Source organism: Leptonotus elevatus, chromosome 8, assembly GCF_054856555.1.
Source record: "Leptonotus elevatus isolate MCC_2025b chromosome 8, RoL_Lele_1.0, whole genome shotgun sequence".
Classification (NCBI taxonomy): Eukaryota; Metazoa; Chordata; class Actinopteri; order Syngnathiformes; family Syngnathidae; genus Leptonotus; species Leptonotus elevatus.
Genome location: NC_141246.1, coordinates 15,307,991 through 15,334,047, shown reverse-complemented (window position 1 = coordinate 15,334,047; position 26,057 = coordinate 15,307,991). Strand labels below are relative to the sequence as shown.

The window sequence follows — 26,057 nt, the reverse complement described above, 5'->3', positions numbered from 1 at the left end:
ACTAATACATTACACAGGCTGTTGGCACACACTCGCCATCACATTTTTTTTCATCGTAGTAAGCTATTTTTGTGTTGAATTGTTTATCACTCAGAAAATATAAAATATAGAGAAACATTGGCGTGTTTTTTTTTAATTGGTGGGTACTAATCCCTGACATGACCCAGACTCAAGGAAAAGCAGACTTGAAAGGAGATTTGTCATAGTTGATATGGCATGACTCCTTCTTATGATTGGCTCACAGAATAAATCACAAGTTTGCATAGTGTTAAACATTGGACAAACACACATGCAGGTGAGAACTCACCCCCACCCACCACCACCTACTGCTTGGCTCCCAGGCTATTAAGAGAAGCCAATTAGACACCAAGAGTGACCTGTCAGTCTCAATCAAACTTTATTAGCCTCTATCAAAGTGAGAGGAATCAACACCCATACCCCCCCCCCCCCAGTTGCTGTCCTTTTTAAAGTATCTGGCAACTTTGACAAAATAAGCAAGCAAGATTTGTGCTACGAAAAGTCGACTCATCCTAAAGTGAAGTGTGCTAGTGCTACAAATGTATGGAAAGGTTTGAAGAGACGTTGAGAGACATAATGACAGGGGAATAAAAACAAGGGGAACAAATGACTTTTAAGTTAGATGGAGAAAGAGAGGCTGCTTTAAATTGGAGATGTGCTGTCTCAGACATGAAGCGAGTAGCGTTTGGCTGCTCAGCTCCGCCACATAATATAACTTCGAGAGCGGCTTTCCTTGCATTGGAACAGGTCAGCACATTTTGAAGGATGTGTGTTTTATTCACATCACTTATTTCTTGAGGGTGGATAAAATATTTTTAGAAAAGCTGGAAATCCTTGAGAGTGGGGAAAATGGATAAATATATTATGTTTGAAGATAAATAGAGTTAAGGTTTGCACACAATACACAGTGGGGATTGTCTTGAGCCTCAGTTTCAGTGCATTTTCGTGGCCTTCAATTCATGTTTAAAAAGAAAAAAGAAAATGTGCATGAAATGTGCTTATAAGTTGCCTATCCTTGTATTGTCTTACAGTAGGTACAATGAGATGAAATAAACAAAGAAGGACAATTAAAGCACAATTGTTATCGAGTCTTGATTCATCAGCCCAATGTAACTGGTCCCTTTTTTGACTTCTCTTCTGACAACATCTACACTAATAGATGTCCTAAATAATGTAATCACTGCAAGAATTATCCAATTTAAACTTACGATACACACTATCTGAATAATTCTGTTGACCAATTTCTATTTTGTAATTAAATAAAAGGGGGCATTAAAATGGTCGCCAAGTAACTTTTCTTTTACTACTGTGCATTAAAGCATTAAGGCCATAATAAAGTTATATGGCTTGGCTATGCTGGAATTTTTTATTCCGGGCTTTAAATTAGTGTTTGCAGCTGTAAAGGCATATTATGCGAGAAGAACTTCAGACGGATTCAAAACACAAATACAAGTCTGAAGTATGAATCGTGCAAATAAACACATAAGTTATCTTGCCAAACAGGCAATAATGAACTCTCATTAAAATCGCCTTTACTGTGGTTTGGCATTATGCAATCCTCCTACATTTACTTTGATTTCCTAATAAGTGTTGTCATTCTCACTCATGTAAACATGCCTTTAGCTAGACAAAAACAACAACAACAAAAACCTTTCAACATGTTTAATTAACCATTTTTTAAATTTCAGCTGCCTTTTGCTGGTTCCGTGTCTGTTTATTGTTTTTTGGATTTTCCTTCCTGTTTTGACTGCTTGACTGAGCAGACACCTCAGGCGAGGCACATTTATCAAAACTAAAAGGTTCGTGGGGCATTTGGACTTAAGCCATAAGTATTACATTTTACGACCACAGCGATATTAGCAGCCTAAAATCCATTTCATAACCAAATGTCTTTTCTTTATCTTTACATTGTGCAATCATAATTTATGATAGTCTATGCTCAAAATATACAGGAAGGATACTTTCTCATCAGGGTCACAGTCCTTTTTATTGGCAGTATATTGACATAAAAAACAACAACTTTGTGAATATCGTCTGAGAAAAGAGCAATAGATGACTTCTTTTCAATGTCCATGCATTGCATTTGATGGGAACGTATAACTTCCTTAATTCAGATCTGTGGCCGGTAGAAGTTTGAAGACTTCAGGCGGCAAACCAAAACCCAACCAAATTACTTCAGGACCAAAACTAGTAAGTCAACATCGGACAATCTCATAAATTGACTCGCAAAGTGGATTGCTCTGGACTGCATAGACTGTTACTATACTTAAAATTCTATCAAATCTAATAATCCAATATCACACACTGGTTAGTTCGATATTACCTGCCTGTTGTGCCCGTACAAATATTTTGCATGCAAATTTATGTACTAAATTTAGAAATGAAAATCAATAGGTTGTGAGTATGGTATTGTCATGTCTGGGAAGATCTGGTTTTGGTTGAGGGTCCCGATTGGTCCTGAGTGGGTTCCAGCCCTTCCGCGGGTTGACTAATCCGGGCCCTCAGCCACTTGTGCCTGGCCCCAGGTGTGGCTAGTTACCCAATTAGTGTGGGTGTATTTAGTTCCCGGGTGGTGATCAGTCAGTGTGGGATCATTGCCGCTGGTCACGGTCAGCCCCGGAGTGCTGTCTGCCATTTAGATTTTTTTGTATCTTTTCAGTTTGTTGTTTAGTTAGCATTAACCAGTACCCATAGTACTGTTTTCTGTAAAATAAAGCACGCCAGTCTCGCCCGCACTCCTGCTGTGGTTCTCCTGCCTCCCTGCATTTTGGGTCCTCCACTTCACACGCCGACAGACACCACGCTGCTCCGTGACCACACCTTAACAGGTATAATATTTGAAGATGAAGTATTGAGTTCAGGCAATATTGAATAATGTATATTTATGGGCAAATGTTCAGTGGCTTTAAGTGCACTCGGTTGTTATTAGTCTTAAGATATATAGTGAAAATGTGAAAAGTAGGTCTAATGTAGGTCAAAGCAGCAAATTCGCTCTGAGTTAGGCTTTGGCAATGACCCTCAAGGTAATCATGCATCAGTGATCACCAACTCAAATGCAAATGTCAGCCAAATTCTTGCCCTGAGTAACGGAACTACAGAGTTTGTGTTGCGATGTTGAACATGCGTCACATATTTAGCAACAAACTCTCGCAGAATATACTAACTAATAAGGTATTAAAGACTGCAATAGTGCATATGTACACTATATCAAGTCATGTAAATAGTGGTGAAAACACCTTGAACAGCCAAACAGATTGCACTCATTAGCTTGTCATATGCTTCAAGCTATGAGTGGATTTGCAAACTAACCACCCTGGTGACTTATTCAAATGTGTCAGAGCTTATCTATGGATTCATTTCAGCATTTGTGGGAAAAGTCAGGCTGATATGCTTGCCATTTCCTCTCTGTCAAAAATATTACATTTCATAAATATTCAAAAACCCTGTTGGCTGTGTTCTGTAAGGTACAATGTTAAGAATTAAGTGGGGTTTTAAGCGGTGTGATGAGCATGACAGATTGATATGACATAGAGCAGTGATTTGTGTTTTGTACAGTGTGGCAGTTGTTCTAGTTGCAAGACTTGCTGTTTATGAATATAAAGAACCAGGTAGCAATGCGGTAGTTCAAGCAAATAGAGTATGCATCAGACCCTATAAAGTCAAATGCCCCAAGCATCACTATTTGGGATTCTACCAGACTTTTTAGGAGCAATGAAACTGTGAAGTCACACAAAACTTTGTTATTCACAGAAGTTAATTTTTTTTAATGTTCTGCGAACTGATATATGCCAAAAAGTGAGATTCGTGAGGTGCATCTGTGACACAACTGTCTTTAGATTTACGCTTGAGTGTTTTCTTGTTTTTACAATTCAACATATTTCATTTTTTCCTCCAAACTTTTATGACTTAGTAATATCAAAATGTGAGTCAAAATGCTCCTTGTCTAATTTTTAAATGGTAAATGAAGGTGACAGTTTGATCCAGAAACAGATTATTTCTACTTCTTGAATATCAAATCTGATGTTGTGATTGCAATGTTGACCAACACCCTTCTCTAGTCACCAGGGCGGGGCAGGGCTCGTTCTGCACACCTGCAGGACATCAGCAATCAATCCAAACGCTCCTCCACCCTTCCTCACTGGAAAGGTGTGAAGCACTTGGAGCATGGAGGCGTGCCCATGTGAGTGCAGGCCAGGTGCACCTCATTCCTGTTGATTGGACTCACTGGACTGTCAAGTGGCAGCCAGGGGAGGGGAAATGGAATACTCTTCTTTCCTTTGTGAAGCAATGTTTATTTGAGAATTATGAACATGATTTGTAAGAACACTCTGACTGCATTTCTATTATGTGTGTATATATTTTTTCAGTGACGTAGATATGTTTTAAGTGTTTTGTATGTGGGCGGGGTCACCCTTCAATTACGTTTGGTGGTCTTTTCTGTGTTATGTATGGTAACAAAATAAACTATTCCTTCCTTCAAATAAAGTTTTTGGAATCATCTGCTTATGACAAAGTCAAGAGGACTATTTTACTGATAATGGGATAGCATTTTATATTCACACATATTTTTTTTACAAAAGTATATAAAGTGGTTTATGTGCAGAATGTCTGAAAACATTACTGCTGGAATCCCAATAAAACGACACTTTAATCAAAAGTTTCCCTTGTTGAACTTTCAAAATAAAAATGATATGAATGCCGGGAGGATTTTTGAAGCTGAGGGAGAAAAAAAATCACATTTCATAAACCGAAAACTATAACAATAATTTAATGGTTCTGTCTAGTAACTGAGATGTTGAGTTTGTTTTTGCTTCATCCCCCCCACCCCCATTCAATGAAGTAGTATATCAACGTTATATGTAATAAAATATACAGTATAATCTATTCAGCCATTTCGTACCATGTATCATATTCAGGGTTGCAGGGAATCTGAATTCTGTCCCAAACTGACTAAGCAAAAAGCAGACTTCACCGCCGCCGACCCAACACTAGTCAATCACAAGACACACATAACGACATACAACATATACACTCATATTCACACTAGCTTGCCACAAAAAAATAGCCAGTATGTGCTACTATGTGGGACACAGTGTCCCCAAAACAGCAACCTCAACAAAGTTATATATCTTGTGTAGCGAGCAAACCAACTAACTGTTCAAGATAAGTGAGAGCGGCCACTGTTCAGTGAAAGGGAGCATGGATGTCTGAAAGTGAAAACGATGAAAGGCAAAAGCAATTGCATTATTTTGTCTATGAGGCAACAGCATGAAACCAAAGAGTCACCACCTTTGAATGCATTTTTTTGTTTTGTTTTACTGGGCCAGATCTTTAATCTTGTCTGTGTTTCTTTAACAACTCTTAGGAAAGAAACATTCATAATTTGACCAAAAGTGTTAAATAGCAAGACTGCAAAAGTGGCAGGTTGGTGGCCCAATTACTGTAACAACTTATAATAGTCATTAACATCATAAAATATAAAAGGGAGAGACACCGGGGAGACAAATTAGTGCTGTTTGTTGGCTTCATTTATCAATCTGATTTCAAGTCTGCAAGAGAAATAGGAGTGATAAAGTGCTAGAGGAAAATCGAACATTAAATTTGATGTATTTCATTTGACAACTTAGTGTTCACAGTATAATCGATGTACTGTATACAATTTGGCTTTTTTGTCCTCTGGTTGTTGGATGATTTTTGGAACCACCTTTTAAATTCTTTAATTTCTGCTATTGCAAAAACAATGGCAATAACATTGAGCTTCTTTCATCAGCACTGACTATAAAAGAAAAACAGTTGGAAATGTAGGATGCTGTGCAGTCTGGTGTGTTGTGGACATGACATAAATTCAGTTGTTAACTCGTTAAGCATGCGTCATATATGTCAAGAGATTGCTTTTTGTTCTGCAGGAGCTTTACACAGCGAAAGTATTATGTATACTCGTTTATTCAACCTACCATACATGGACATTTTTTCTCCAGAGCCTATACAAGTGTATTGAAGGGGTATTTATTTTGTATTTGCATAAGATGAGGTCTTGCAATAATTAAATAATAATTTATATTAATGCTGCCATCATGAAGGTCCTTTGCAGCTCTTATACATTTTTATTTTCTGAAGTTTGCTCTGTGTTATACTATTCCAAGGATAATGGGAATGACGTTTCCCATCAAACTCCTTTGGTTGCCATGTAAAGCTGAATCTTGAAAAAAAAAAGAGTGTCAGTACATTGTAACTTTATGGCAGTCAATAAAATATTCATTTTCAGACACATTCCAAGCTCATAAAAACGAAAAGAAAAAAGAAAAAAAAGAAGATGTCTCCTTTTCCCCATTGTCCTTTGGCCTGATTGATATCGAACAGAGGACTGTTAGCCTTAATACCAAGGTAAAGATTGCATCTTTAAAATGATGAGGTGGCTCTAGACATATCACATAACTGTAAAATATGGTATATTTCCATAGGGAGGTCTGGTGGAATAAGTCAGGGGCAGTTCGTCAATGATGTATGTGGAGAGAGGGGCACACAGTCCAACAAAAAAAAGAAAAGTTTAATACTTTCTTTACAGAAAGGACATTCTTATCTCCCTTATCTACAAAAAAAAAAGACATAGGTTACCACTAACATTTGTCTTTATTTACTTACTATATCGTCGTCAATTGACCTTTGCATACAATATAAGTCAAATGAAAGCTATAGGATCAGCAATGGAAGTATATCCGCGTCTTTATTAAGTCCTTGGCAGCCTCTTCAATGTATTTCAGTTCATTAATGCTCCAAGCTATGTATTATTAAATGGCTCATTACAATTATTGACTTGATCATGGACTGACTTTATAAAATTGGAAAGATGGCTGTCTGATCTATTGATTGGATGAGGCAGTGACACAGAATGATACTAATTTCAGCATTATCTTTTTTTGTGCGTGTGTGTGTTCTGTGCCACCAATTAAAGGCAGAAAGACCTCACTCTAGCTGAAAATGAGATCACTGTGAAACATGATTGTTATGTACATCATTTGTTTCTCAGAGGGGGATTTGCAAAGATGTAGATTCATAATTAGAATGTGTGTAATGGAACAATTGAATTTTATGCAAGGCTCTGCAAGTGCTCACTCTCCGCACACTAATCAGAAACCAATTTTGGCCGACATTCAGCTGCTTAACTGCGACACCGACCTCATGTTTCAAAAACGCGATTGCATCCATTATCTTCACGGTATTCTTTATTTGTGCACATACGAATCCACAAATCTTAACTACAACGGCACATAAAAGCTTTTGCCTTGGGAACAGCAACATACTTTTACCACCTAGAGTATCATTAAGCACCTATTAACCTTTTGCCGTTCAGTCCCTTAATTTCAGCCATTTTATAATCCCAATTTCCAAGCAACAGCATCAGAGAAATGAGCTGAGTGATTCCACTCTGATAAAAGAGAATGTAATTAGTGTAAGGAGTTAAAGATGATGATAGCGATAAAATGGAGTTTAGAAGGCAGTAACAAAGTCGATGGGGAATTAATGTGTTGCATGAAGAGATGAGATCTATGCATGATTAAAAAGCTCGTGTGAATGGGAGAAATGACAATCAAGGGAGGGAGCACTTGGACCTTAAAAAGAGGTAAGAAAAATGTGCACTCATTAATGGAATTATGCTTCTTTTTCATACCCACCAATCGAAATTAAAAAGAAAGTACTTTAGCAAGTACAGAAAGATGCATACGCATTTTGAATAACACTCAGAACAGCATAGACATCTACCCAAAAACAGGGTTGCTGTTAGTAATCACTTCAAGTCACTGTCTTTAAAAAAAAAAAGACCAAGTCCCTAATCTTGGGTGCTGATAGACTCGGACCTGACTTTCAGCAGTCATACTAAATCAATCACTAAAACAGCCTTTTAACAACTGAAAAACATATGCAGGCTGAAGGGTTTGTTTACAATTTGCGATGAAGCCGATGCGAGTTTGTAACTTGCGCAACATGTCAACAGCGCTGCAATGCAATCAAAAGCACCAAATACATAGTAGCCCACTATAACGAGGTGTTACTTCTTACACTCCGACACAATTTTTCAGTCAAACCCTCCCACGTCTCCATCTTGTCAGGAAAGTGAGACATTTTAGTATCAACAAAAAACATGATGATGATGATGGTCTGCAAGTCACTCATATAATCCATTTTCATCTTTAATATCACATCCTGGTAAAACTTGCTCACGAGCAAACAAAACAAAAACTGTCACGCATCACAGAACAAGCTGGCAAAAATAATTGGTTCACCACAGTCTACAGTCGACACCGTCCCATCTGTATGAGCGCTCTGTTATCAGGAAAGCCACCTTGATCACTGTGGAACCCACTCATCCCCTCCGCCATTCACTCAGTCTCCTCCCATCAGGCAGAAAATACAACATCCCACTGGCCAGAAAAATACTCCCTAAAAAAATCTACCAACTACAATAACAGCCCTCAACAGTAGAGGCATTTCAAAATCAGTAACTCATAAGATCCATCCATCCATCAACTTCCTTGAGGACAACAAAAAATTAAGTCAAATATTATTGTAGATGAGCAAGATAATTATGATGAAGTTGTTTTGCTCGTGTTGTCTGATTAGTGATGCACTTCCTGTCTGGGGCAGAAAAATATTTACCCTTGAGGCTTCTTTGGATCCTTGCTTTTGCTAAGGAACTTTCCATTCCTTTCCTATCTGAGCGAGATGACCCGCAAGTGAATGGAGGGTCGGTTGTTGTACAAATGCATCAGGAAGGTGCCGCAATGCAACCTTCAAGCAGCCATCTTAAGTACGACTTACTGACTCCTGACCAATCTTTATGAAAGGAAGGAAAATATGTTACCCAACAGTTTAGCAGATTATTTCTTTGCAATAACAATGTTACTTTACAATAAATCTTATGCAATTGGAAATCTTGTTTCCTGACTTTTTTTTATTCCTACCAATGCCCAATTGACTATTCTATTGTTGCCATCTTATTTGGTCTATTAGATGAGTTCAGGCCGTAGAAACAAGACATATTTGGCAACTTAATGACATATTCATTTAACAATCAGGAGTATCAGTAATGTGTAGTGTAGTACCATACAGAGCAACAACAACCTGGTCATGCACTGCTGTGGGATGGCATCCCATTCTTGTTTTGTTTTTCCTTAATGTTTTTAAATGGCTATGCTCAATTGTCTAAGTTGTTTTATGTTTGATTATTTATGTATAGTAATTTGTTACAGTTGCAGGTGTAGTTGCTGCACATGAATAAGAAAGTAAATCAATTTTAAGTATCTTTACTGGAAACTGGCACATTAACTGTTTGGCAGGAGTCCAAAAAAAGGAGAGGAAAAAATAGTCCTAATGGGAATATAAATACATATAGAAACTGAGTGAAAACCTATAAGCTCTGCATTTCTTAAAAAAAGATAATTAAAAAAAAGGTTGCATTGGATGTAAATTTCTTCATTTGCCATAATTACGATTCTCAACCACAAGGAAAGTTTACATTAGTTTGCATTTAGTTATACAATAATTAAATGAAGAAATAAAAAAATGTAAAGTAATAAATGAATAAATAAATAAATTGATTTGAAAAAGCCCTAAGCGGTTTATACCTAGCTCCCCTTACTTTCCCAAAGAATGACGTTACATCGTCGCCCGATGGCAGGCACTGAATATCTTTTGCCTGTTTGCATTCATGACATAAACATTTTATTTTATTTTAACTTATTTTGATACACATATTTAATTTCATGAATCCCAACGAGACATACGTGCTTTAAACAAGTACACACTTTATATAGATGCACTAAAGGAGTCATTGCATAAAATACAATCTATCCAACTGTTTTGTACCCTCATGAGTTTAGAGGTGTTGCTCAAGGGCATGTCAACAGTGCTTTCCAATTACCACTCACAATTTTCTAACTTTTTGAGATGCATTACAAAACTCATGTGGCCTGTCCGGTTAGCCAAACAGAAAACAGCATCTCTATATGCATACGCGCTGCCAATACTTCTCCTGCTTGAGGAATATAAGCATTCATTAGTGGTACATGCATTTAGGATATGAAAAGTCAATATGACAGCCAGGGCATAACACACACACACGCACACCCACACGCACACCCACATAAAAATGTTGCTAATGCTGCACTGCTCCAATTTCACTTATCAGGTGAGCAACTTTACACATGCTTAGAATATTAAAAAGGGGCAGACTAATCAATCAGTGTCCCCCTAAATCTTATTACTTCACCAAAATATGTTTTTGGACAATTCTCTGCTTAAAAAGTAGGAACAGTTTAAAAGCAAGGACCATCCAGGTACGCTAGCGCGAGTTTGGTGTCAAGAACTTTAGAACCCATACCTGAAGCCCATCAAAATGTTGGAGATGAACTAGAATCGAGAACGTGAGCCAGGCCTTCAACAATATCGAAAGCGACTTCATGACAATGCATCACAACTCTAAATCTGTTTTCAAATGAGACATAATGGGAGAGGGTCACAGAATAAGCCGAACATCAACTTGTAATGGTTATGTGGTTAGTGCAGTCCGTCTCAGTATTTTATAGTTTCAAACTGTGCTCAACCAATGTGATCTGACCAGGAATACATTTGCCTACTGTATTCCTTTTGATGGCTGGGATTCAACTGCTAACGCTGTAACATCACTACCTAGGTGGGTGAAAGGATAGGGCTTCAAAACTCCAAGTCCACACATCATCTTTACGGTTGGCCATTAAGAAGACAAAGATGAAAGGTTCTCACTCACATAAATGAGCTGACAGCGACAGAGAGGATGAAGAGAAAGAAGAAAAAGGGGGATGAAAGGAAGTGAGTGAGTGCAATAAAAATGAGATGAAGTGCCCAAGGCCAACACGCGCACTCAGAATCTCTTCTGCTGCAGATGGATCCTCAAGGGAGCTCACATGTTAAGTGTGTTTTGGAAACTTAAGTTAAGACACTTACAAAGTGAGCAGTTTGTTTCATCACATGGGTGACAGAAAAGGAACTATAGAAGATCCTTTTGCGAGAACATCTTCAGCTGCATCTGCTCTACTTGACACTGACTACAAGGGCGGTTCACAAATGAGCTCGACTACTTCTCGAACTTAACACCACTCGTTTGTTTCCGGTCTTTCATGATTGGACAAACCTGATTAATCCAGGTGTGTCTGGCCGTTGTCATCATGGTTACTGAGGTCAGGCACACGTGGATTAATCAGATTGTCCACTCATGAAAGACAGGAAATGAAGGAGTGGTATGGAGTTCGGGAAGTAGTGGATTTGTGCAAAGACCCCATTGGCTGTTAAACATGAATGCTGAAGAAGAATTTTCAGATTCAAGTGAGAATGATTCATAGCATATTGCTGCATGTACCCGTCCGTGTCTCAGGAAATGTTAGAATGGTAACACTTGTGACAAGCTGCGACTGCTGGTCATCCAAATGAGTGGAAGCTTTTTTTTCTTCTTTTTTTTTTACGTCTCCCACAGATCATCCAATCATCACTCAGCGGTTGAATGTTGAGGATCCGATGGGCGATAGTGGTGTGCGATACTGCAAATTTTAGTATCGGATCGATACCAATTAAATACAGGGCCAGTATCTCCGATACCAATATCAATATTTTTCGAAAATTATGGTATATATAATTTTTTTATTTTTTAAATTAGCCGAATTGCTTGATCACAATCAATTTTCAACCTTCAAGTGTTATTGTGTTTTTATTTTTTAAACAAAGGACAAAAGTAGGACAGTTTGTTGATAAATAGAAATTACTTTATAAATGTTTTTTGTCCAGAAACATTACAACTATAACAAAATACATTTTCACTTTCTTAAACAAAGTGCACAAAGTGATCATAGGAAAACAAATTCCAACAGATTCTTTATCATATACTGTTCAAAAACTACAAATAAAAAAAATAAAAAACATTGCCTTCATTGCACTCCTTTTGTATAGATTACCATGTAGCAAATATAAAACAACATACAAAACAAATTCTTTTTCAAGGGTCTAGGGTTAGAGTTAGGGTTACACGATCGAAACACAGGAGGGCAGGAGGGAGAGCGGGAGCAAGTCTGCCTGTGCCTGCTCTGCTTTGACATGACAGACAGAAGTAGAGTGCGGCGACATACTTGTTATCTGTTTGACCCAACCGCAAAAGTGCATAAAAGAGGCAAACTGAAACTAAACTACTAGATCGATATTATAGTGCCAATATCGATTCGATATTGACTTGGTATCGATAATACCGATATTTGGAACGATCCACCCATCACTAATGGGCGAGAAAAAGCCCAGCATTTATCCAATGACTGTCCAGTTTTGCGCGGTGGCACAACCCACTCTACTGTGTGAATAAATAAAAGTGCCGTGGAACTCCAGGGATGAATTTGAAGGAAGTCGTGTCAGTTATTTGTGATAAGTAGCTGATTCTGAACCAAATATTAAGATATTAAAGCACATAAATTGTACACACTGCAGCGCACATTTCCTCGCTTCATTTTTTTCAGGGGGAGGGGCATTTAGGTAGTGTATCAACGCCTTCTTCGTTACTTGAGCCCGATGGGAGGAGTGTCAATTCGGAATGTTGTGTTTACAAACTGCCACAGAAATGTGTAAGCCTTTAAACAAAGTAAGTCAAGTAAATATTTGTTTAAATTTGGTCTGCCTCAGCACTCAAGGTGATGCTGATGCTTCTTCCAATGTATTCTTCAACAAGGAATAAGTTGTTGCAGGGAGATTGGATCTGGCCGCTGCCTGCCAGTAGTTGAAAATGTAAAGATTATAATCATGTGGATCTGGTGAGATTCAAAGGCTGAGAAAAGTAAAATCCTCTTAAAGTGTTTCGACAGTTTTGTCACTTCTACAAAAAATGTCGTCACGTAATTGTTGTTAAATCAAGTATTAAAAACTATAACAAGTTTACAAAACAAAAGCACGAGTGTTTATTGCATCATCATGTCAGTGTTTAAAACCCAAGTTTCATATATGTGTGGCTACTTTTTAAGTGTATTTTACTTCCACTTACTTCCTTGTGGATTAAATGTTGTTTAACGTCAACAGAGGCTGGAGCATAAGCAGCTCCAATGTTCAACCAGTAGAAATTGATACAGTACATGTGAGATGACTTTGTGTTCAATCTAATAGTCTGAGTGTGTTAATATATTTTTTTTTTTAAAGTGACAATGCTTCTGGCCAAGAAACCTTATACTATTGGAAAGCTTGTTTAGTTTCCTCAAAAAACGATTGCCCATTTGTAAGGAACATGCAGTCGTGGGATGAGCTGCACGCATGTACAAAGAGCAAAATATTCAATGATGTTGAATCATTTCAAATGGAAATTGACAGGATTAAATTTAAAATATTTAAAAATGGAAATAAACAGGATTTCCAACAGCATAAAATGTACTGGCATGATTCACTGGACTTGCAGTGACCCAATATACTAAACACAAACAGTTATTAAATTAAATTAACTCATTCACTGCCATTCATTTGAACTATTTCTAGTTAGTTTTATTTTTTTTCCACTTTTGTTAACAAGAGTATGAAAACCTAGAATTTTTTTATTGTACATTTAGAACAGATATACAATTTATGACAAATCGCCAGTTAACTATTGAAGTCATGCGATTAATTACAATTAAACATTTTAATCGTCTGAGGCCCCTAATTTTTAATAATGTTTTTTTTTAATTAGGGGCATCAGACGATTTTTTTTTTATTGTAATTAATCACATGACTTTACTAGTTAATTCACGATTAATCACACATTTTATATCTGTTCTAAATGTACAAAAAAGGTAAGGTTTTCATACTCTTGTTAACAAAAGTGGAAAAAAATGTGAAACTCATAGAAATAGTTCAAATGCATTTTTGACGTCTATAGCCGTCAATGGGAGTGAATGAGTTAATTCACAGAAATGTCATTATTTTGAAGATTTAGCCATGTTATGGTCCAGTTCACCGTTTTCCATCTGTGTTCAACTTCAGCCATCCAAACTGTTATGTTTATACATTTATTTCACCTTTCCATTCCAGTGACATATGATTTTGTATAAGCAAAAAGAGTACTTGTTCTTTTGTGAGGGAATACAGATCAGGGTTTTACAGAGGTCAAACATTATGCTTCAAGTGGCAAGTGTCTTTGTAAAGAGGAACAAATGTGAGGATGATTCTAAGGGTCTTTTATATGCTTTTGTTTGTGTGTGAGGCAGAGTCATAAAAATGTGTTGCCGAATCAGCACAAAGGCAGCAGACAGCAGTGGCAGGCTAAGACCCATGGGCTTCCACAGAATACTCTGGAGAATTCATTCCGTTCCATTCCGTCTTATCAAGGAGCCACTTAGATCTTTAAATTAATCGTGTGCGTGTGTGTTTGCATGTGTGTATTTGTGTCTGAACTCGGAGTATCCGTGTGAGGACAGTTGTCACAAGTTCTGTGCGGATTGCATTTTAATGTGCATGTAAAGTAATTTGTATTCAGGGGAAATGCTAGCTTTGGCTTGGCTTTGTCCAAAGTGTGTGTGTGTGCGCGCGTGAGTGTGTGCGCGCGCTACCACACAAGGTAGGTCATGCAACACAGTTCATGTCATCCTCTAGCGGCCTGACTAAATTGACTGCAGACTGTCTCGCCAACCAATTTTACAGACTGATTCTGCCTCCTCCAAGATAGGCATACGGACACACTCCCATACATCAGCATTAAAGTGGGATTCTTGGTGAGGAAAGCTGCTTTGGGGAGCTTTAACAGTAGGACGGGAGCTGTCAGGGATTTCCTACCTTCAAAGTGTGAGAGAAGGTAAGGCTGTACATGTGTGGACAGGGAGTGCCTGGTCAGCTTATGAAAAGAGCTGACATGTAAATACACACTGATGCATTGAACAAGGTAAGGGAACTGATACAAAAACCAAAAAAAAACCCACCTCAAGTTGACTTTTCCAAAACACACCACTAAAATCACCTCGATGTAAACTTGTGTAATTATAGAAGATAAAAGAGTGCATTTACCTGACATGCAGCCCCAAATCATCAATGACCGTGGAAATGTGCACGTTCTCTTCAGGCTGTCGTCTTCATAAATCTCATTGGAGCGGCACCAAACAAAAGCTCCAGTAATACAGATTTGCCATTCATCACTGAACATCACTTTCATCCGCTCATTCACGGTCCATGATTGCTTTTCTCTAGTACATCGTAGACTTGTTTTTTCCCCCCGTCTAGGTGTTAAGCATGGCTTTCGTTGAATTCGTAAATGGATTTTGACTAGTATAGCGCTTGTCTACCTTATGTACTGAAAGCGCTTTAACACTGTTTCCTCATTTTACCTACTGATGACGCAGCATCAGGATCAACTGGGGGTTCAGTATCTTTCTCAAGGACTCTTTGGCATGGTCACAAGGGCTGAGAATCGAACCTGCAACCTTTCGGGTTGCGATGGAACAACCAACATCTGCAAATTCAGTGATAAAAAAAAAAAAAGTTCTGTAATTGCTATATCTAACAGTGACAACATCAGACTGTACATGTGGTCTATACCGAGGGTCCCTCCTCCAAAGCACCTGATTCAAATGACCAGCTCATCAGTAAGCTATGCAAGAACCTGATACTGACCCTGATCATTTGAGTCAGGTGTGTTGGAGGAGGGAAATATCTAAAACATAGTTGGTGACCCCTGGTCTAGACAGTCTGAAAACTCAGACTACATTTTATCACAGCTGACGTTAAAAGGAACGAAAAACTTAATTGGCCATAAAATACTGTAATTCCAATTTCTAGGGCTGTGTTTTCATGGTTGAAAAATGTCATTATACCAACGGCAAACAAGTTAACTCATTGATTTTGCAGGTGACAAATGTTTAGGCCTTGGTGGAAGTCTGCAAGCACTCATCGCGCTGGTTATATTTACAGTATAATAAATACTTATGCGTATGTAACCCTTTACCTTATTTTTGTAATGCACAGCTCATCATATTTTGCATTTGTATATTGTTCATAAAACAGTACTCAGGCAATTGCCTTGCATCTTTTTATTTTTTTTTGCTCGGTATAATTTTATTTCTTTAATTCTTGCACAGTCTTGTCTTTATGATCATGTAATTATGCATTCCATCAAGCCGCATGGTGTGGTTTATGTCTCCTCATATGCAAATCTGACTTTTTTTTCTTCCTGTTACAGCATCTTAAAGAAATGTTTGAAGGGCCTTTAGGCGGCTACTGAACTTCTTGAATGTCATGAGCACTCTTATTAGAAAGACGTAAACTCACCTCAGACAGCCTAACTCCATTTTATTTACAATTCCTTGTAAACTTACAGTACATGTATTACTTGTATTGTGATTTTCCGTTCATTGTTATGTCCTCACTGTCTTGTATCATGCTACAACCAACAGCAGACCACACCCATCCCCCAAAACTAAAACTCTACATTATACGTATTCTGTTTTAAAAGACAAAGGAATTTCCCCCCACAATTTAAAACAGGTCCCAGGTTTTCATTGAACGTTTTTTATTTACATGCGATGAACCTTGAAATGTAACATCTCATTTGTGAAGAAGTTCTAATAACTTAATCTTGATAACTTGTATGTGGAATTCTCAAGATACACCCTATCCCTAAAATAAAACAACCTTTCTTGCAAAAATCAAGCAGCTTTCGGGGCCAGACCTCATCCTGCTGAGGTAACAGCCCAGCCCGACTTTCGTCACACTGACGACCAGTTTTCCGCAGTGACTTGGGACGTGCTTGAAAATTAAAGGTTAAGACTTGAGATTGAGAGTTATTCGTACATTTGTGACTTAAACCACCTCTGGTGTGTTATAACTTACGTTGTGCGACATAAAAACATAATTTAAAAAATCATCTTCCGAGTTCCGTACTAAAGACTAGGCTCCCAAGGTGCAAATTCAAGAGGTCTTTGGTACAAAAGCAATAGCTCTGAGGGTACCAACACAGTGGCAACTCATTGTAACCCTTAAGACTTTTTTTTTTTTTTAGTCATAAACCTCATATTTTTCTGACTTGCAACCTGTTCTCTGTGAAACAGACTGAATGACAAGCACAGCAGTGAAGTTGTGGGAGGTAAAATCCACAGCCGCTAGTCAGAAGCTAAATGTGCTAAAAGGAAGACACTTTTACATAGGCAGCATTATAAATAGCATAGAGATGAAGCAATTTCGGAGGAAATTGTGTGTGACTGCTGAAATGCTGAATGGAAAAAAAATATATAGAAACGTGGAATCATATTGAGTGAGGTGGAATGTTGCTGAAATATATGTAATTATGTTGAATAGCATTAAATGATATAATAATATTACAATAATAATAATAATACATTTGTATTGAATGATATAAAATACTTTTGAAAGGTAGTGGTTAAATACATGAATTGAATGATGTGGAATGATATTGAAGAATAATTATATGCAATTAGGTGAAATTATGTTGGTGAAAATGTGCAATATGTGAGTGACAAATGTGGGAACTGTGGGGATGTTAAGCATTAAGTGAACTGAATGAGCGGAACATTTTTAATATAGAATGGGACATTGGAAATGAATAGGACATTTAGAAATATGATTGCATTGAATATGTAGATTTATGTGGAATGTGGATTTTGTGCAGGTGAACTATATCAGATTAAATGGCAACGTGAATTGAATGAGCTGAACATTTTGAATTTTAAATAATGAATTTTGAGTAGGAACTTTATGAGCCTTAACTCAAACCAATACCCTCGAAATGAGTGGGGAATTTTGTTGGTGCCAAATGTGCAATAAGTTTGGCTATGTTGGAATTGAGGGAATGTTGAAAATTGATCCCAAGGTGAATTGAATGAGCTGAACATTTTTTATTTCAATTGGGAGCAAATTGTTGAATGTCTCATTGGAAATTAATGTGGATTTTGGGGGTGAAAATGTTGAATTGTGGGAAAACTCTGAATATTTGGAATGAGAAAAATAATAGCTAGTAAAGTGTGAATTTTTGAAACATGTTTAAGTTGGTATGGTTTCAACCGGTTGAGAAACGTAGAAGTAGTTGACAGATGAAAAATGGCGGAATAAGAAACGTACAACAATGTGTAAATGCTTTTAGCTTTCACAAAATAATTGATATTATACACTGTGGTTTTATATACATATATTTAATGTCCCAAGATGGCTAAAAAAAATGACCCACATAATTCAATTTAGCTTTTTCATTGAACTGCCCTAACCCACTGTGATTAAAATATTTACATTCCAAATGATGAACTAGTCATTTTCATAATATTTTCATACTACTAATTTTCACTCAAATACACGTACGCACGCACGCACCCCACCCCCCACACACACCCACCCACACACCCACAGCTTGATGGTCGTAAACAACACATAAATGGCGGCACATTAATCATAACTCTACTGTTGTTACAGTCTCATAATTAGCTCATCTCTGTTTACCTTGTTCACAAAACATTAAGAGGCTAACCTTTCTAAGCCATTAAAATCTAATACTACTGGATACTTTAATTTACGTGTCTCCAATCGATCAACCGGAAAAATGTGCGGACATTAGCTGGCAAATTCCTCTCTCGAAGCAAGGCATTTGAACACATCACGCTGATCTCTCCCTACTGCTGGATGAATGAAAATGAGTCATACGTTGGGCAGAGACATTTGTCATCCAAACCATTACAGCATGCAACTTTCCCAACAGATTTGTTGAAAGTCTTTGCATGCTTGCCTGAGTTATTGAATTCTATAGGAAGACGTCACAGACGCCACACATGCTCGGAATGATGTCTTCTGAAGAACAATAGGCTTTCACTAATCTAATTAGAGCAGATAAAAATGATTCGGTCAAAGAAAAAAATTGCTTTCAAGGCTCAGTGAGAAAGCCTAATGGAAATAGATAGTATTTAGTTTAGTAAACAGAGGGGGGTAAATGCATTTAGGAAGTCAAGCAAAAACAAAGCAATATAACTTAATGTCCTTTGAGAAATGATCTTTTTTCTTTTATGTGCTTTTTTCCACTCTACACATGGTGTGTGAGTGCGTTTGCAGGTGTGTGTGCGCAAATGTGTGTGTCCCTATCTTACCGACGGTGAGCTGACCAGTCAGTTGCCCGTCTTCCGTCCTCGAGTTGATAGTCACATTTCTGTCTGACTGCATGATCAATGGACTGTCCTGCGAAGAGACACAGAGAGGGGTCATTGGAATATTTGCCTTGGTAAGATTAAAACACATTAATTGTCCAACCAAGGCGCACATACGAGAACTCAAGAGTTCTGCCATTAATTATACTTCCACCAAGAGCATCAGCGAGAAGTACTGTTTTTGTCTGTACTGTGAGGCCCAGACCTTGTTCTCCTTGTCAAGGTCTGATTGAAACTCTTTAATTCACACTCTTCATCACTCTCTCATTTTTCCTCCAGTTGATCTCACATTATTCCCTTTCCCCTTTCTCTCGTTTGCTCCCTTTTTATGACTTCAAATCGCTGTTTTGTTATGGCACCATTAATTGAATAGCTCACAGGTGACTGAATTTCTGTGAGGGTTTCCCCAAATGAATACTTTGTTGCTTTACAGTCTGAATTCCAAATGAGAGTTGTGTTGAAATTGCAAGTTTGGGCTCAGTGAAATAGAAAAACTCACCCTGACCTCCATATATATCATCCATTCATATTTACGCTGTGCTTAAGAAAAAGCAAGATACAGGCTATTAAACTACCTGGCGGAGGAACCCATGCAGCATCATGAAGAGGAATAAGTTGTTTCAAACATATTAAGGAATGCAAGTGCTGTACGTAATTTGATTTATTGACATCAATAAAAAACGCTGGGGGACAATTAAACAAAAAACAAATCTGTTGAGTTAGATTTTTATGCTGATCAAAAGATTAGTGGTAGTGAGATAGTATATACAATCTGCAAACAGAAAGCTAGCAAAGTAGGAATTAAGACAATTAGCGCTGGCTTTTCCCTTAACTTTGTAACCATGGGCACAGCGTTCAAAGTTCTACAGTATTTCCTTTTATAGTGTTTTTTATTTTATTTATTTAGTTTTCAAAGCTTGGAACTATTCCATCTTAGTGTATTATTTATCTACATACACATTTATTTGATAGATTTTATTTGATTGATTGATAGAGAAGAACTGTTTTCAGTTTTAGATTCAGCACCCAAAAATTTCTTAAAACTGCTGTCAGAAAAAAACCCTCTATTATCTTATATATATATATATATATATATATATATATATTAGATTACACAATCACTGTAAAGTGCTTGCTCCTTAACACATTAGGCGGATTGTGCTCCTAACGCCACACTAAGTAAGCACACACAAACATGCATAGATAGGATGCCACATTCGATTGGTGGGCACCAAGCGCATACGCACGCGCACACGCACGCGCACGCACACGCACACACACACAGTCTAATCAGACAGGTTTTAATTAAGGTCATGTACATGGTCACACAGATCATTACAAACACACACAAATGCGCACACAACAGCCACTCAGGTAGACAACAAAACGGTTTGATGCACATTGTGCTTCTCATGTGCTCCCCAAAGCATGCACACAGGATTAATTATTTTCAGCGGGGCGTGGGATAGGCTTCACTATATTATCTTTCCACTCTGTTTAAAGCGTATGGCTGTTTTGTGCAGCTTGACAGATGTAATGTTCTCCACATCATTCCAGCTCAACGGCCAGTGCCTATGAGCAACCCTGATGCCATTCACTTAGTGCATTGCTCAGTCATCTAGAACTATGACTGTATATGGAAAATCTTATTTCATTAAGCAAGCATATGCAAATGAATGGAAATTAGAGCTGTAAATAATGCATATTAAGCAGATGCTAATTCCTATTTGTACAACACCTGGTTGACACCAAACAATGTGACTGGTGAGAGGATAAAGTCACCGTAATTGCCTTCGACTATATTGGAAAATGAGGTACCTGCGATTAGCACTTTTTATAATGTCGAGTCTCAGATACCATTTCCGTGCTCCATATCGTTAAAGGACATACATCATCAGTACAAATTATGGAAGGAATGACCTCAGGAACGGAATTTTCAATGTCATCCCGCACAACTTATTAAGGTCCAGGGCACTCCATACTGTTTACTTATTGGTCTGGAACTAGTGATGGGAAAATGAAGTGTCATGAAGCAATTGCTATATTTTTTACTCCTCTAAATGGTGATCTGGGTGTCAAAATAAAGGCCAGTGCAATGGAAAAGTCATTACATTTCCACTGCATCTTTAAACCAATAGTGACATCTAGAGGAGTAAAAATATGTACATCTATAAAAGCTTTAATGAAGCGTAATTTGTCCATCACTATCTGGAACCAATACGCCGCTTGCTTATTTTTGTGTTTTGTTTGGAACCCTTGTTGAAACATCCACTTCAAGGGCATTTTCTCTTTGAGATCGGGCAACATGACCTCTTCAAGTATTCTGATCTATGATCCTTGCTATGTGCCAAACAGGCCCAACTCCAAAGTATGAGAAGCCTCCCCTGTATCATAATGTTTGTGCCACCATGAATCACTGTCTTACTCTCACAGTGTGCTTCAATGTATTTCTTTTTCTTTTTGGGTGGGCTGACAAACTGTCGGTGGCCTGAAACCCGAAAAGAACAATCTTGCTTTCTTCAGTCCACAAAATGTTGCACCATTTTATCTTTAGGCCGGTCAATGAGTTTTTTGACAAATTGTAACCTCTTTGGCGCACTTCATTTTTTTCAGCAATGGGACTTCATGGTGGCTTCATGTCAATAGCTTGGCTTCAAGAATTGTCAAATGTAATCCAATCGTCTTGCATAATTCCGTTTTTTTTTTGCACGACCATTCCAATCTTTGAAACGAGAGGGAAAAATCTATCAAACAAATACACCCCCATTTTCTTGTCGTTGACAGTAAAAGCAATACAAGGACACACAAACACTCTTCTAATCTAACTGTCAACAGATCTGAGGCACATTTAGCTCAGCTTCACAATGAATACAGATGCGTCAAGCTCAGATAAGCCTCGACACAATCCAACGCCACGTTCACAAACAATCCTTTCGAGTAAAAGAGCACTGATTAAAAATTACGAGTATACACCACCAGACCAGCCTGTGGCATTTCTTCATAAAATATATCACACGTTGTGATAAGAGTATGCCTAGTTTTTATATTATGACTCAAGACAGAAATATCCTCCAGCAGCCACACACACACACGCACGGACGCACACACACAAATTCACATGCAAGCATGCACACACTGTCGCTCATTTTTTTCCAACCATTTTTGGATAAATGCATAGAAAACCCTAAAAATCTGGATGACTGAATTTTGTAATTCCATCATATCGTCATGCTATATTATAACTCCAGTTTTATCAACTGTAATGATCACCTAGCGCAAAACGCAGTCTAACTTTGTTTTCTTTCATTTGGTATTTTGCTTGACTAGCGCACATAGAAGAGGGCATGCCCCCGTGATGGAGCACAGCTGGCTCCTGGCCAATTGAAGTGGCTCCCTTAATTCCCATTAAAATCAGGGCAGTGGGGTGCATACTTGACATTGTTGAAGCAGAATTTGACTCGTTGGTATCCGTGCATGAGCTTGGCACGCGCACCTGTGCTCATACAGATACAGTGTTGTAGTGGCCGCGCATGTGACGTAGACAAACCACAGACCGCCTTGCATATCCGGTCATTTTTGTGTGGCCCCAGCAATCAAACTGCCAGTTGTATCTCGCAATCAGGCAAGTGCTAGTTAAATATTTCATGCATGATGGTGAAAATAATTTGCTCAATGAATTGATTTATACAATGTCATGTCGGTCATTTACTGTGTATGAATGAAATACGGTGACATCCACCACACAAGCCTGCAGAGTGCCTATCTGTCTGCCTGCGCCTTGATAAAATCGCCCCAAAACGCGTTACACCGCCTGCACCACAAGTTAGACCCGGTTTTACAGAGTCTAAAATGTAGAATACTTTTTGTCACCAATTTTCAAGATGCGCCGGCGTCCACCGGAAAACTCAGCAAGGCATAGCGTATCTACCAATTTCACAAACACGCTAAGCTAAACATGCACCCGTTTTTATACCAAGCGCAGTTACTTTCCATCACCAAATTTTCAGTTTTCAGTTTTCACATTTTCGAGCCGCCAGGATGCATAGAGAGGCACAGCACTATCCCAAACATGGTAGACTAGACTTGCACATACACTGAGTACAGTATAAAATTAGAGCCCATATTGAATGTCATATAAACCTAACAACACATTACACACCTGAAGTTAATGGCATTTCCATAGTCGTTATTGTGGAATTGGCCCACCCCTTTGAAACCACAATTGGTTCCACTCCTTCCTACAAAATATTATCGGCATGTGCGTCTGTGGGGATTTTGTAGCGCATTTATGAGGTCATAGGTCACTGATGTTTTTGGACCTGAGATCGTCTCGATCACAAACTCTATTGTGGTTCGTCCCAAATGTGTGTGATGGGGTTGTTCAGTCAAGTTCTTCCAAATGAAAGTCATCCAAGCATGCTTGTATGGATCTTGCTTTGTGAACTGGGGCACACGCTGTCTGTCATGCTGGAACATAACAGGCCAATCTCTAAAATGTTCCTACAAAGTTGGAAGCATTCCATTGTAAAATTGTCCAACCCCTCCCCTGAGCCCTGCTGGCCTGCGCTCACAATGGGTGTATTATTATATACGGCAAGTTTTCTCACTTGGATTGATTCTACAGGAGTCATACAACGTATTTCAATGACGCCGTTATCATGAATAACTGGCAAGAAAAAATCACATTATAGTAATTGTAGCACAAGTCTACGTTGCAACTGCATGTGTCCTTGTATTTATGAATATTGTGCAAGGTTATTATTCACACTTTGCATTATTTATTTTTTTACAGCATTTTAATGTAGTTTATTCAATCTGCTAAATGGTTCTGTTATTCATACATACAGTGATGCCAATAGCTATATATTGTGTTTTTTGCCACTCTTCTGAGGTCAGAACTCGAATATTATGGGATACGTCCTTTCCCCATCAGTCTTGAATGCAGCATTGGAGAATATCTGAGAAAGAAGCAATTTCGCAGACTTGCTTCCAAGGTTGTATCGTCGCACTCGAGCAACACGTTCTTTTACATTTTTATAAATGCATTGCTAAGTGTTCCCGGCTATGCACCTGTGGCAATGGGGACGAACGAATCACAATAAGACAATATTTTTGTGCATGCTCACTTCATGTTCCCATGTATTTTTCTCACGCATCTCTACCTCATCATTTCTTGCTTGTTGTTTACACAAAATAAGTTAAGCAATATAAACACATACATATATTACAGGCGCTTGTGAGCTACCACAACATCAGTTGTGTTAATAATTTGATTTGACATTGATTATAGATGCAAGCACGGGGCTGAGGGCCTCAGGCACTTAGTGTAATTAGCGCGCAAACAGTGAGATGTGGACTGTTGGTTCATCATCGTAGCCTCGGGGCATGAGTACAGATGGGCCTAATAACAGCTTTCAGCTTGTCTGTCTCACTCACCGCGACTGTGCTGCTTAGTTCGAAGCTGATGTGCTCGGGTGTGTTGTGTATAACAGTCAACTACTGTTGTTGTTGCGCTTGCAAACGTTGTAGCATTAGCTCTACCTTGTATATGAGGTGATGTTCATGCACGCGTTTATTTGGAACTCTTTATGGTAATGGTTGCCAACTTTTTTTGGGCCAAAGAACTGTGCATTTTTTTTGTAAATGAATCTTGGGGTAATGGGTGCCGATGATATCTGTGTGTTACAGTATGTCAAGTCTACTTGGTCAGAGAGAATCACTGGTAGCAAAACTCACATTTTTAAAATTTGACTGCTGATATTGTAATAACACACTATTTTTTTCTTGGAACTTGTAGGCTCTTCTCTGAGCTGCTCATTTGGCTGTTTAGCCTTTCTGCCCCAGGGCAGCTGTAGGTACTTAAGTAGCTTGCCGCCACCACAGTGTGAATGTGTGAATGCATGAATTATGTATTCATTCCATTGTAAAGCATCTTTGAGTGTCTCGTAAAGCGCTATATAAATCTGATGCATTAACTTCTCCAAAGATGTTTGATTAATTTTTTAAAATTATTATTATTATTATTATTATTATTATTATTATTATTATTATTATTATTATCATTTTGTGGGCTTACTGTTTTATGACAATACCAGGTTACTGAATAGATTGACTAAACACAGGTGGAGGCACCTGATTTAAAATAAATAAATAAAGTATCTTAGCGACACTGATGATCAATAGAATATTTTGTATTCTGTCTCTCTGTACATCCTGGGGCTAAATGGCCTATCTACACATACATAGACTTGTACCGTGTGAGGACCACATTTGTTAACTTTAGAAAATATAAATTGAAAGTAATTGTAATTAATGTAATTGATGTATTTTCTGATTCTGAGTCAACCTACCAGTGATGCCTTTAATTGCAAATATACCTTTAAAAAAAATCGATGTAGGCAATGTCTTTCAAAGGCATTCCCTCACTTTTTAACAGCATCTGCCCGTGTTCTAAATAATGCAGCAACAAGTAATAAATGAGTTGGGTGAGTCGAGACAGGCAGGGAGACCGGTACAAATTGATCTGTTTAGACTCTTACATAGTCAGAGTTAAAAACAGAATACCAATCAAACGGTGAGTGATTAAACAGCCTGCGGTGTCCCTCTATTCCTCTTCAACATTCATTCTGCTAAATTTGCAAGCACTATTAAATAAGTAATGGGCTTGTTGTCGGGGCAGCACTAATGTCTTGTTTTGGTACCCAATGGCCATATAACTGCAGAAATAAAAACAAACATTCCTCCGTAGATTGTCACTACCTAAAGTATAATAATATTTACATTTCTGCAATTTCGTTTAGATGCCATGTCAATCGAATTAATCATTTTCTAAACATTATAAAGTCCTAACTGTCACGCCACAAAAATGTTTTACAATAT

The 26,057-nt window shown here is 38.0% G+C and overlaps 1 protein-coding gene across 2 annotated transcripts in view; it reads right to left on the bottom strand.

Annotated features, from left to right (window-relative positions):
- The window catches only part of sgcz (sarcoglycan zeta), a 262,252-nt gene that overhangs the window by 31,386 nt on the left and 204,809 nt on the right, over window positions 1-26,057 (bottom strand). For both annotated transcript variants that reach the window (XM_086083894.1, XM_086083892.1), the window contains exon 4: window positions 19,122-19,209. In XM_086083894.1, coding sequence (XP_085940020.1) covers window positions 19,122-19,209 — 88 coding nt within the window. The remainder of the gene's footprint in view (window positions 1-19,121; window positions 19,210-26,057) is intronic.